This window comes from Orycteropus afer, unplaced genomic scaffold (assembly GCF_000298275.1).
Source record: "Orycteropus afer afer isolate SDZICR_OR568_19922 unplaced genomic scaffold, OryAfe1.0 scaffold00006, whole genome shotgun sequence".
Classification (NCBI taxonomy): domain Eukaryota; kingdom Metazoa; phylum Chordata; class Mammalia; order Tubulidentata; family Orycteropodidae; genus Orycteropus; species Orycteropus afer.
In genome coordinates, this window is record NW_006921593.1 from 25,784,105 (window position 1) to 25,798,005 (window position 13,901).

At 41.0% G+C, this 13,901-nt stretch overlaps 1 protein-coding gene across 1 annotated transcript in view; it reads left to right on the top strand.

Annotated features, from left to right (window-relative positions):
- The first annotated feature begins 1,083 nt into the window (after nt 1-1,083).
- Nucleotides 1,084-13,901, top strand: part of USP40 (ubiquitin specific peptidase 40) — an 86,174-nt gene continuing 73,356 nt past the window's right edge. The window contains exons 1-4 of the mRNA XM_042780860.1: nt 1,084-1,282; nt 6,589-6,656; nt 7,900-8,013; nt 12,556-12,720. Coding sequence (XP_042636794.1) covers nt 1,084-1,282; nt 6,589-6,656; nt 7,900-8,013; nt 12,556-12,720 — 546 coding nt within the window. The remainder of the gene's footprint in view (nt 1,283-6,588; nt 6,657-7,899; nt 8,014-12,555; nt 12,721-13,901) is intronic.

The following is a 13,901-nucleotide window of genomic DNA, read 5'->3' on the forward strand; positions in this document are numbered from 1 at the left end:
GGCCCTAGGTTGTAAGTGGGGCTGGCGGCGGCGGACCCCGGGAGGGACGTGGGAGGCGTAGGGACAGTGTTGGCGGTACAGCGTGAGGAGAGCGAGGCGAGGAGCTGCTTGGGCCCGGCCGCGGACGCGGCGCTTGACCGCGGCGGCTTCGGCCCGTGGTGACCCTAAGGGCTGGCGGGCCCAGGCCCAGGCCCTGGGATGGGGGAGACACTAATCCCGACCGCGAGTTCGAGGCCGGAGCCCCAAATTCCATTTTTCTATACTCCCCCGAGGAACGGATTGACAAGGAAAATAACTGCATTCTTGTCCATCAGAAACGCTGTCGTCAAAGCACTTCCTGCCACTTAGGAGCTGGGCTGGGCGCTTAGCTGCGGATGACCTTGTGCCACAGCCTCTGTGAGATCCTGAGCAGGTCACCTAGGTCCCCGGGGCTAATATTGGGGTCCCTGGGTCCGGGTTGGAGGGCCTTAGCCTGGTCGTGTTACCGACGGGATCTCCCCATTGACCCTCCTACCGACTCTCCAACCTTGAGGCCACATACTCAGCTGCTGGGAAGAAGGTTAATTTGATTTACTAAATTCATTTAGTCGTCATAATCTGGCAGCAGGTCCTGAGGCTGTGAGAGGCAGGGATTTTAGTGACTATAGGTCCCAAGGCATCTGTCAACTCAGAATCTAGGATTGGCGTTGACATCCGTCAGTGCGTTAGTGCAGTGATGGGTTTTCTGTTCTCATTAGTGATATGATGGTATCCTTTGAACTCTGGTTTATGGTGAGCCAAACCCTGTGCACTAAGTGGCTTCCTTCATGCCCTTAAGTGCTAAAATGACCCTGCCAATAGTGGTATCCCATTTTATGTTAAAAGGAAGCAGTTTTGCTAACTTGCTTGAGACCACACAAGTAGGTAGGAACTTGGCGTTGCTAAAATAATCCAGGCCTTGCTGGCCGCCCCCAGAGCCCAAACTACTGCACATACTTCCTAAGAAAAAACTTAACGTAAAGTAGATTTGGGAAATTTTTGTTTTAAAAATAAAACATTTCTCTAACATGTCTTATCTTTTTAAGGAGAGCATTTAGTTTCACAATGTTTGGGGACCTATTTGAAGAGGATTATCCCAGTGTGTCAAATAATCAGTATGAAAAAGGGAAGAAATTAAAGACTAAAGCTTTGGAGCCACCTGCCCCTAGAGAATTCACCAATTTAAGTGGAATCAGGAATCAGGGTGGAACCTGTTACCTCAATTCTCTTCTTCAAACTCTTCATTTCACACCTGAATTCAGAGGTATGCTCTGTTACATCCCTTTGCTTATAACTATGTTCAGTTGTCCCTATGGTAATTAACTTGCAAAATCATAGCAACCCCTCCTTGCGTTTCCAAGGCAGTGTCACTACGGGAGTAGATTTCCTAGTCTTCTTTCTGAGGAGTGGCTGGTTTGAACCGCCAGCCTTCTGGTTAGCAGTCATATGCCTTAGGCACACCATTGTTGTTCTTGTTATGTGCTGTCGGATTGGCCCCAACTCATAGCGACCCTTCCTTGGGTTTCCAAGGCGGTATCACTACGGAAGTAGATTGCACAACCTTCCTTCCCAGGAGTGGCTCGTGGGTTTGAACCTCCAGCCTTCTGGTTAGCAGTCAAGTGCCTTAGGCACTATGCTACCAGAACTCCTAGGCACACCATTAGAGCTCCCTAAATTTTAGAGCTCCCTAAATCACAATTAGAGTATCTCAAAGATGTATCCCACAGTATGTGTTTATTGTTGGCAAATGTAAAACAAACCTTTGGTAATTCTTTTGCAAAGAAATAAGCTTAAATTATCTTCAAATATATTCTGTGTGATCACATTGATGTTCAGTAACAAAAGCAAAAAATAAGGTAATGTATTTCTTTTTGAATTCACCATTTAAAACTCAGCCTGAAGACAACTCTGCCATGAGTGCCAGCCTTCATAGTTCTTAAACTATTTGTGTTTAAATTTTTTAAAATTTGAAAAGTGTTGAGTTTTAAAAGTTCTCCAGCGTAACAGACACTTAAGGCAGAGTGCCAAACAGTTGTTGGAAAAGGATGTTCCTCGTTTATAGAGGCCCACAGTTACTCATCTGCAATTCTGAGACCCAGAAAGCTCTGACACTCTGATGTGGTCTGACCTGAACTTGTTTGGCCTCAGAACCAGACCTGATGTGAGGCTGTGCACATCAGGATGAACATCATGCATATGTTACAGGAATATTGATTTGATTGGTGAATGAATACTGTCTATCTCAGACCCTGGAGTGGGGTTAATAGATGTAGCTCTTTCTTCATATTATCATTCTGAGATCTGGAAATACTGAATTCCAAAGCCCCAAGGGTTTAACATAAGGGATTGTATTCAAGAACAGAAAACCACTCAGATCACATCTGTCGAAAGGGTTTACTGTAAGAATATAGAGAACTCTCCCAGTAACCAATTATGGAAAGCCAGCCTGGCCTCATTGGACCCTTGATTTCCTGTCCCTGCTTCCCTAACATGTTTGACCCGTTCCCACATCTGCAAACTGACTTACTCCATAGGGAACTGCCCTCACTTTAGTATGAGCATTACTTTGCTGTCAGATGGGCATGATTGGGGCCTCTGACTACATGATTCGTGGCTTAGCTCTCCACAGGGTCTCTGTATTCAGAGGAGAGACAATCTGGCCTATGTCTGATTTGGCACATTATCACTACCAGCGAATTTATCAAATCTTTGTGATGTCTTTCATTGCTTCTAAGCTTAGAAAGCCCTTCTGCTTCTAAGGATTTAGTAAATATTTTCTGATTTCCACTTCCCAGGGCAGTCTAATGCATAGAACTGCATGTGGAATTCAAGAAAAGTGCTCTTGACTTGCTTCCATCCCTTCCATGAAAGTCTCTCCCTGATGCAGTCAATAATTCCACCATTAGAAATGCAGAATTACAAAGCAGATTCCTGAGAGGGAGAAAACTTTTCCAGGCTTTAATGTAGTTGAAGTTAAAAGGTAATATGAAGTAGAGACAAAACCAAAAACCAAACTCACTGCCATCAAGTCAATTCTGACTCATAGTGACCCCATTGGGTTTCCAGGGCTGTAAATCTTTATAGACGTAGATTGCACATGGAGTAGCACCTGGGTTTGAACTGCCAACTATCTGGTTGGCAGCCAAATGCCTTACACACTACACTACCAGGACTCCTTATGAAGTAGCAAAGTAGTCTTAAAAGAGACTGAGGAAGGGAGAGAGAGTTACCTTTGGGTTTTAACAGCTGGGGAGGAGAGGAGGCCAGGCCATGAAGACTATCACTAAGCAAGGATCGGAGGGAATGTCCCAGACCTTGCTTTCCTGCAAGCATGTGGTTTGGCATCTTAGTGTGGATTGTGCCTTTCTGAGGTGCAGCAGGAATCCCAGTGCTGAATGGAGATTTCCTTTGGAAGGGTACAGACTGGCTGACAACTGGAAGAAAACAATTTTGGAGTGTTCAGTGGGGCTAGATTGGGTTCCCTTATACTTGCAGTACAGTGCAGCTGAGAATGGTGGGAGATGTCTGTAAATGTTCTTGTGCTTTTTGGTTTTGTGCTTTAGTATCTAGGTTCACTTTTTCCTGGTTCCAGACCTCAAAGGAATATGTTGTTGTTAGGTGCCATCGAGTTGGTCCTCACTCATAGCAGCCCTGTATACAACAGAACAAAGCACTGCCCACTTCTGTGCCATCCTCACAATCGTTGTATTTGAGCCCATTGTTAACAGCTGCTGTGTCAATCCATCTCGTTGAGGATTTTCCTCATTTTTGTTGACCCTCTGCTTTAACAAGCATAATGTCCTTCTCCAGAGACTGGACCCTCCTGATAACATTACCAAAGTAGGTGAGATGGAACTCACCATTTTCATGTCCAAGGAGCATTCTGTTTGTGCTACTTCCAGGACAGGTTGGTTGGTTCTTCACATAGGCCCTGGTGTGTTCAGTATTCTTCACTAAGACCAAAATTCACATGCATCGATTCTTCTGTCTTCTTTATACATCATCCAGCTTTCACATGCATATGAGGCAATTGAAAATACCATGGCTTGGGTCAGGTACACCTTAGCCCTGAAAGTGACATCATTGTTTTTTAATACTTAAAAGAGCTTTTTCACAGCAGTTTTGACCAGAAAACATCAAAAGAAGAGAGAAGGAATACATAGTCACTGTACCAAAAAGAATCGGTCAATGTTCAACCATTTCAGGAGGTAGCATATGATCCAGAACCAACTGTACTGAAGGAAGAAGTCTAAGCTGCACTGAAGGCATTGGTGAAAATCAAGGCTCCAAGAATTGACGGAATACCAATTGAGATGTTTCAGCAAACATATGCAATGCCTGGAAGCACCCATGTGTCTGTGTCAAGAAATTTGGAAGACAGCTATCTGGCCAATTGACTAGAAGAGATCCATATTTGTGCCCTTTCCAAAGAAAGATGACCCAACAGGTTGTGGAGATTCTCAAACAATACCATTTATATCACACACAAGCAAAATTTTGCTGAAGATCATTCAAAAATGGTTGCAACAGAACATCAACAGGAAACTGCCAGAAATTCAAGCTAGATTCAGAAGAGATTATGGAACAAGAACATTGCTAATGTCAGATGGGTCTTGACTTTTAGTCAAGCAGAGAATGCCAGAAGGATGTTTATCAGTGTATTACTGATGATGCAGAGGCATCCGGCTATGTGGATCATGACAAATTATATACAACATTGTAAAGAATGAAGTTTCTAGAATGCTTAATTATGCTCATGAAGAACCTGTACATAGACCAAGATGCAGTCACTTGAACAGAACAAGGGCTACTGCATGGTTTAAAATCTGGAAAGGTTTGCGTTGAGGTTGTGTCCTTTCACCATACGTATTCAGTCTGTAAGCTGAACAGATAATCCGAAAAGCTGGACTGTGTGAAGAAGAACATGGCATCAGGATTGGAGGAAGATTTATTAACAACTTTCAATATGCAGATGCACAACCTTGCTTGCCGAAGGTGAACAGGACTTTGAAGTACTTACTGATGAAGATGAAAGACTATAGACTTCAGTATAGATTATTCATTCAACATAAAAATCCTCACAGTAAGCAACTTCATGATAAATGGAGGAAATATTGAAGATGTCAGTTTCATTTTGCTTGGGTCTACAGTCAATGCCCATGGAAGTACCAGTCAAGAAATCAGAGGAATATGACATAAAAATAACAGTAACTCCCAAGAGCAGTGGTTTCCAATGGGGAGACAATACCTATTCCATCCCTTCTCTCCTGGAGTATACCAGAGTTTCCCAGTAGCAGTTTCTATCTAGGTTTGGACCAGATTTTCTGAAAGATTTAGACATGCCACACGGGTAGGGTACCTGACCTTGGCTTAAAAACAAATTCTGGGACTGTCAACTTTGTAGTTTTCTAGAAGTCATCCTCAACATAGAAAAGATGTTTTTACACCAAAAGAAGGAAGGGTACCATCTCAGACAAAAAGGTGGTCCTTCCCACAAAAAGAATGGTTGGCAGCCTCGTATGTGTATAAATGCCCATGGGCTACCCTGTGTTTTTCCTCATATGGCTATTGGAACCCACTGCCACGAGCAATGGAAAACCATCAAATCCCTGAAGCCTTGTTATTATGCGACTTGTCAGTGGTTAAAAATATTCTCCTTAGAACAGTTAACCATGGGAGACCAGAGGGCATAGGGAGATAGCTCAGAGGGCAGGAATACACAGGAAAGATGGACACAGAAAGGGTAACCAGAGGGAGAAAGTGAGAAGAGGTAGTATGTTGTGGGGATTGCATTCAGTGTCATGAAACAAAATGTGCGTGAACTGCTGTATGGAAAATGAATTTGCTCTGTAAACTTTCACCCAAATCACAGAAAAAGGGAAAAAAGTTGTAAAACTTACAAAATGAACAATATCTCATCCATGTGTAATGTGCTCCCTTTAAACAGTCAGCTCTATGAGACCAAACAGACATTTACTAAAAGCAGAGACGAGAAGACAAGGAGGGGAAGGAAGTTAGGTCGTTGAAAACAGAGCAAGCAGAATGGAAATCATGAGAATGCGGACACATTGTGAAAATTGTAACCAATGGCACGGAACAGGTTGTGTGAAAATTGTTAAATGGGAACCCAATTTGCTGTGTAACTTTCACCTAAAATAGAATAAAATATTTTTTTAAATAAATTCTCCCTAAATCAATTATCTTAAAGTTTATTAAGGCTGTAAATGTTGGAGAAGATAATACAGGTGAATATTTATATAATTTTTGGGTTGAAAACTTAATGTTTCATGCCACAGGGAAAAGACTAATGGCTCTGATTACATAAATTACATTTTTTTTTCTTTTATAAAAATCATTGTAAGATGGAAAGTCAAATAACAAACTGGGAGAAATATTTTCAACATAAAAACAAAGTTACAAGAAAGCAAAACACGTAGGTTAAGGGTGTAAATACTGCCGCAGTCATATCGCAGAATCTGTGGCTGATTTCACTTAATAGTGGTCTTAACTTTCTAAAGCAGTTTTCTGAAATAATGTCATTTACATCTCTGATTCTCCTTTTTTGTTCAGAAGCGTTATTTTCTCTTGGTCCAGAAGAGCTTGGTTCTTTAGAGGATAAAGATAAACCCGATGCAAAGGTATTGAATTTATGATTTGTCGAGGGGAGGAAGGGAAGGTTGAGGAGATGCTTTTTTTTAAGGAAGGGATTAGGTTCCTTATTCATAGAAAATAAACACTTTATTAATTACCAAATTTTGTCTGTATTTTCAGAAAGTGACTTGGCCTATAACCAAGTTCCAGGGTTAGGGTTAGTGTCAATGAAATTCTTCTAAAAAAGTTGTTTTTCCCCCAAATACAATGCTGCTACTGCTTTATAAATAGGGTTCACTCTTCAGTATGTTCTTTTTTCCGGTGATAAGGTATTTACAACTTAGCCACACTAGCCTACTAAAAAAACTCATGCATTTTTATGCAACAACAACAAAAAAAAATAGAGACCACTGTTTTTCTAGTATTGGTATTCTGGAAATAAATTGAGTAACTAAATTATTATCTTGTATGCTACTGTGGTGAAATTTTATATAAAATGCAAGTCCTGCATCAAATTATGGTTTTTTTTGTTTAAAAATCATTCAGAAATTCTTTCTCACTTTCAGGATACAGTCTGTACTTAATAGATCCAGCCCAAGATCACCCATATGGCAAAGATTGTGTGTGTATGTGTGTGTGTTTGTTTTAATCCCCAGTCTGTGGGGGATCGAGATCAAGACTTCTCTAGAACATAATAAAAATGCTCTCTATGGCAGTGTTAAGCATTTCACTTTGGATACTTCTAATCCAGGCCACGGCCCAGACTCTGAGTGGCACTGCTCACTCTGGCCCCCTACTTCATCCTGCGTTCTGCCCTTGGCCCTCCACACACCAAATGAGAGGAGTGGGCTTGGAGCAGGCAGAAGGCATGCAAGGCGGGGCACAGCCAACCCAGCTGTCTGAGCGGTAAAGTGAGATATTTTTGCCTGGAAGACTCCTACATGGGGGTAGGAGTCTGTGTCTGAGGTCCTTTGAGAAAGAATGAGCTATTGGAGATTGATGTTATTGTCCGTGATCAACTGGCTGGTTTATTAAGGTCTGTTTGGGTTGTAACGTTGATCTGAACTATGCCAAGTTAGGGCAGAGCTACAACCTTTGTAGTAAATTAGAATTGTCAAAAAAAACCTGAATCTTAATTAGTTCATCCTCTGTGATAGGACATTGATAAATGTTCTTTTGAGTGAACTGAACGAGCTGATAGTAGCAGATATGAAACTAGTACATAGTTCTTAGTAAAAGTCGCAGTCGACACTGCAAAGACGTCCTGCAGTAATGCTGTTTCTCTTGCAGGTGCGGATCATCCCTTTACAGCTACAGAGGCTGTTTGCTCAGCTTCTGCTCTTAGACCAGGAAGCCGCCTCCACGGCAGACCTCACCGACAGCTTCGGATGGACAAGCAACGAGGTGCGAAGGGGGCTTCCCTCAGGGAAAGTGCAGGCAGTAAAGGAGCTTAAAGCTGGCTTCTTATGTAATTATCTCCTTCAATTTGTCTTAGAGTCTCAAGATTTTGTATAAATGCCTCCTTCTCTTACTAAAAATTTATAAGCCACAGATATATTCTGAGATGCTTGCTGTAGGCAGGACTTTGTGAATGGCTGTGACTTTGGGGTGGGAGAAGGTTGTGGATACAGAAGTACAAGAGTTGATTTTTACAGTTCTACCCTGAGAATCTTTACAGTCTAACCGAGGTATGGCACATATTCCACGGAGGTTACCACTTACACAGCAGACTGCTCATCGGCCATTTAGTCTTTGACCAGCAATAATGGAGAAACCAGATTACAAGAAGTTGGTTTCTTTTTAATTCTGTCGGCCTTTGTGATGTGCTTTTGTGTCTGCCTTTGGGTGTTCTGATTGAATGTTTACATTAAACAAAACAGAGGAACCATCCTTGCCACGTCTTTGTCCTTCCTGTCTTTTCTCTAGACTCTTTCTTCCTATATCCTACTGTATGGCGACTTGTTCTCATTTTTCTGTGTGAGTTCATAAAAGGTATATAATGGGTGCAAATAATAAGCATTTGTTAGCAACAAGTAAAGGGGTGCTTGTTGTCAGTATTTATGAGCATATGGAGTCAATCAAAGCCAGTTGTACTGCTTTTTATGGAATAGATATAGCCTATAAAGACAGGCAGAATTTAAGGAAGGATTGAGAGCAGTGATGCTTTGTTGACTTCAACAATAAACTGAACTGTGGTCTTCTAACCAGGAGTACTCCTTGACATTGGAGTGCTGTGTGGTTAAGAAGAAATGCACGGAATTTGAGGAAAACGGGTGTGATAGTGTTTTCCCTAAAGTTATTACGTGCCATCAAGTTGGTGCCTACTCATAACAATTCTGTGTTAATAGAATGAAGCCCTGCTCGATCCTGCACCATCCTCACAGTCATTGCTGTGTTTGAGCCCATGGTTGTAGCCACTTTGTCAATCCATCTTACTGAGGGTCTTGCCCGTTTTTCACTGACTCTATACTTTACCAAGGATGATGTCCTTCTTCAGGGACTGGTCCCTTCTGATAACATGACTGAAGTAAGAGAGATGAAGTCTGGCTGTTCTTACTTCTAAGGAGCATTCTGGCTGCAATTCTTCCAAGATAGATTTATTCATTCTTCTGCCAGTATTTTCAATATTGTTCACCAACATCACAATTCAGATGTACCAGTTCTTTGGTCTATTTATTATCCAGCTTTTGCATGCCTACAAAGCTGTGGAAAATACCATGGCTTGGGTCAAGCACGTCTTAGTCTTCAAAATGACTTCTTTGCTCTATAGGACTTTAAAGAGGTCTTTTGCAGCAGATTTACCCAGTGTACTATGTTGTTTGGTTTCTTTTGCTTCCATGGGCATTATGTGGGATCCAAGTAAAATGAAATCCTTGAAACTTCAGTCTTTTCTCCATTTATCATATTGTTGCTTATTGGTCCAGTTGTGAGGATTTTTGTTTTCTTTTTGTTGAGGCATAATCTGTACTGAAGACTATAATCTTTGATCTGCATAAATTGCAGGTTGTTAATGAGTCTGTCTCCAATCCTGATGCCAGGTTTTTCTTCATATAATCCAACTTCTCAGATTATTTGCTCAGTGTACAAATTGGGTAAGTATGGTGAAAAGATACAAACCCGACACACACCCTTCCTGGTTTTTAAACCATGCAGTATAACCGTGTTCTGTTCGACCAACAGCCTCTTGGTCTATGTGCAGGTTCCTCGTGAACACAATTAAGTATTCTGGAATTCCCATTCTTTGCAATGGTATCCATAATTTGTTGTGATCCACACAATCAAATGGCTTTGCGTAGTCAGTAATGCACAGGTAAACATCTTTCTGGTATTCTCTGCTTTCAACCAAGATCCATCTGACATTAGCAATGATAACCCTCATTCCATATCCTTTTTTTGAATCTGGGTTGAATTTTTGGCACTTCTGTATTGATGTATTGCTACAACCATTTTTGAATTATTTTCAGAGAAATTTTACTTGTGTGATACTAATAATATTGTTTGATAATTTCTTCATCCTATGGATCACCTATCTTTGGAATGGGCACAAATATGGATGTCTTCCCATTGGTTGACCAAGTATCTATCTTACGAATTTCTTGACATAAACAAGTGAGCGCCTCAAGTGGTGAGTCCGTTTGTTGAAACATCTCAGTGAGTATTCCATCAGTTCCTGAAGCCTTGTGTTTCACCATTTCCTTCAGTGCAGCTTCGACTTCTTCAATATCATCAACTCTTGATCTTTTGCTACCTCTTGAAATTGTTGAATATTGACCAGTTCTTTTTGGTGGTATGATGCTCCTTGCATCATTCAATATTTTGCCCCCAGAATCCTTCAGTACTGTAATTGGAGGCTTGAATTTTTTTTTCTTCAGATCTTTCAGCTAAAGAGTATATGTTAAATTTCTGGTAGAGGACTGGTGCTTGTGAATTCCTTTTTCCTTTATAACTAAGATTCACTCCTTCAAAGCCTGTGATTCATTGGTGTTCCGTATAGCCACAAAGTTGCACAACCACCAACATCACTGATTTTAGAACACTTTTCCCCACCCTGTTCCCACCAGCAGTCCTCCCCACTTCCCTCCTCTCACCAGGTCTTAGCAAACACTAGTTAGCCAGTTTTGGACATTTCGTATAAGTAGACTTATACAGTGTGTGATGTTTTGTGACTGCCTTCTTTCATGTAGCATGTTTTCAAGATTCATTTGTGTTGTGGCATGTATCAGTGCTTCATTCCAGTTTATGGCCAAATAATATTCTGTTGTCTAGATACACTGTGTTTTTTTTAAAGCCATTCATCAATGGGTGGATTTCCCTTTGTTTTTGATAATAAATTTCTGTTAAGGTGCCAGTTTCATACATAACTAAAGCTATGAAGAGCTTTTTTATTTAATTTTTAAAAAATTTTAAGCAAGTCTTGCACGAAACCCTTTAGTAATAGAGCTAAAACAATTAAAAGTGGATTTTGCAGGTGGTTTTGCCAAACTTAGGGTTATTGAGAAACAACTTGAAAACTTCTGCACATTTTCTCTGCAGTCAGGGCCAGTAATATTGGACAAACACATCATGTGGTATCTCGCATGTTAAAGGGGAAAAGATCAGAGCCCCACGTTTTGCTCCAGTCTTTATCAACTTTATTTGCTTCTATTCCCACCTTATTTTATCAGTTGTCTGCCCTCACTGCCACTGTTCCTACCCTTCCCATTTGTTTCTTTTCCTCTTTTCTACTTTTCTTGTTGAGTTGCTGCTAGTGTCCATGTTGCCAAGTCCGGGAGGTGTTCTCTGTTCTCCACCTCATAGCTCTTAGTAGCATTTGCCACCCTCTCCTTACAGCGCACAGCCTCACCCTCTCCTGGGTCTCCTCTCCAGCTGCTCTTCCTCCCTGTACTTCTTTCCTGTCCTTTGTCCTCTCCTCTGTTTCTGAATGTTGCTGTGTCCCTGGGCTTCCATTTGGAGATTGTTCTTAAAGAGCATCTCAGTCTCCTTACACACAGCTACGTGACTTGTGACAGAGTAAAGCACGTTCCATCGGGAATTGTTCTCGGTAGCACTGTGCTAGTCTTGTTTTGGTTGGTCTGTACCTCACCACATTCTAGTTCCTTGAAATTACGGCTCATTCACTGTTCGCCAGTTGCTCTGATCTGCGTGCAGTTTCGCCATTCATGCACTGCCACCTCTAGTGGCAGATCTGTGCTTGCTGGGTTCCTTCCTCCTCCCCTTGCTGCAGCACTGCCACAGAACAAATGCGCTGGCTTGCTATCAGCCGTGGAAGTGACGTGCACGCTGTCCAGTCATGTGTTCAGTGTGTAGGGTCAGTAGGAGTCAGTGGTGATCTTAAGTACTAGCCTGCGCTCAGGTGGGCTGAATGTTCTTCTATCTGATCAAGGCTTACTGTGGATTGCTTGATAAATCTTGTGGGTTTTTGTGTTTAAAATCTGAAGCACAAAATTGCATTTAAAAGTTAATCTGTTTTCTCTGTAAACTTTTACCCAAATCACAATAAAAATTTTTAAAAAATGACCAAATTTGCTGATCTGATAGAGCCTGGTGAGACCTCTGAGATTATGGTCCCTAGTTATCCTTCAACTCTGGCACTGAACTCACTCATGTGGCTTCCAGCCAAACAATAGACAGGCATATGGGGTGAACATTTACATCAGGTAGACACTCGTTGGAGCGATCAATCATGGGAGAACACAAGGGCAGTGTTTGCACAGGGAAACAGCTGGGGCTGGGGGCCGGGAGTGCATGGGAGGGAAGAACACGGAGAAGAGGTAACTACAGGGAGGAAGTGGGAAGAGAGCTGTTATGCTGTGGGGAATTGCAGTCAATGTCATGAAACAGAACATGTGTGAGATGCTGTATAGAAAATGAATGTCCTCTGTAAACTTTCATCCAAATCACAATAAAAATTAAAAAAAAAAAAAAAAAGGTTAACCTATTTTACAGGAAATGAGGCAACATGACGTGCAGGAACTGAATCGAATTCTCTTCAGTGCTTTGGAGAGTTCTTTAGTTGGGACCTCAGGCCATGACCTCATTAACCGTCTGTATCATGGAACCATTGTCAACCAGATTGTTTGTAAAGACTGCAGGAATGTCAGTGAAAAGCAGGTGAATGTGCAAGACTAGGTAACAGTAAGTTACAGTGTAAATTACTACAGTGTTTTAGAAGAAAAGAGTCTGATGAAATTCCCAATTATTAAATCTGTCATCAGTAACACCACGCGAAGATTAAAGTATTTCTTGCTAGAAATCATTTTATTGTTTTTTTTTCTTCTACTTGTGCTACAGCTAAGTCATTAGTTTATAATCCAGCTTTCTACATGTCAACTGAAAAAAGCAGTATCTTAAAATAATTTTAATCCTTTATTCATACTCTTACGTTTGGAAAATAGACTTAAGGGATATTTACAAAAGGAAATATCATGAGAGAAGCCGGTATCATCAGGGCTGGTGGTTGGAATATTATAAAGAAAATTAATTAGGAAAGTAATAGAGATGGAGAATACTGCAGGATGTTTGAATTGACCAGCATCTGTAATGAAGTATTAGATTTCTTTAATTAATATCCTTCAGAAATTATGTTTCTCTGTGTATGCTTCTGGGAGCTATTATAATGCTTTTTTAACTAGTGTAACCTCCAATTCTTAGTAATGACCCAGATTGCCTATTGGATCTGATTGGAGTTAGATACGGAAAATTTGCTGACATAAATATGCTAATTTCTATTTGTGCTACAGATCTTTGATAGCAGATGGGCTCATCACTGAGCTGTCCTTCTAAACATTTCCTTTTGTTTTGTCAAGAATTACAGAAAGTTCCTGAATTTGACCATGTTAGTAAAATATTATTAATTCAGTGCCATTTTCCAAATGTAACATTAATTTCTTTTGTGAAAACTACTTCTTAACCCTTATTGTCTACAAACCAAAACCAAGCTCACTGCTGTCAAGTTGTTCCCAACTCATAGTGACCCCTCCATAGGTTTCCGAGACAGTGTCTCTACAGAAGTAGATTGCCCAATCTTCTTTCTAAGGAGTGGCTGGTGGGTTTGAACTGCCAGCCTTCTGGTTAGCAGTCAGATGCCTTAGGCAGTATGCCACCAGAGCTCTCCCTTGTTGTCTGGGTGAATAGAAATTTCTGTCACCTAGTTTGGAAATACTTAAGATGTTTGTGTGTCTTGGAATTCTGTTTGGTTAACTTAGCTATGGTGTAATAACTCATAAAGTAATTTGAAAGCATAATGCATGTGAAGGCATATTATAAATTATAGACATAATCTTTTCACATAC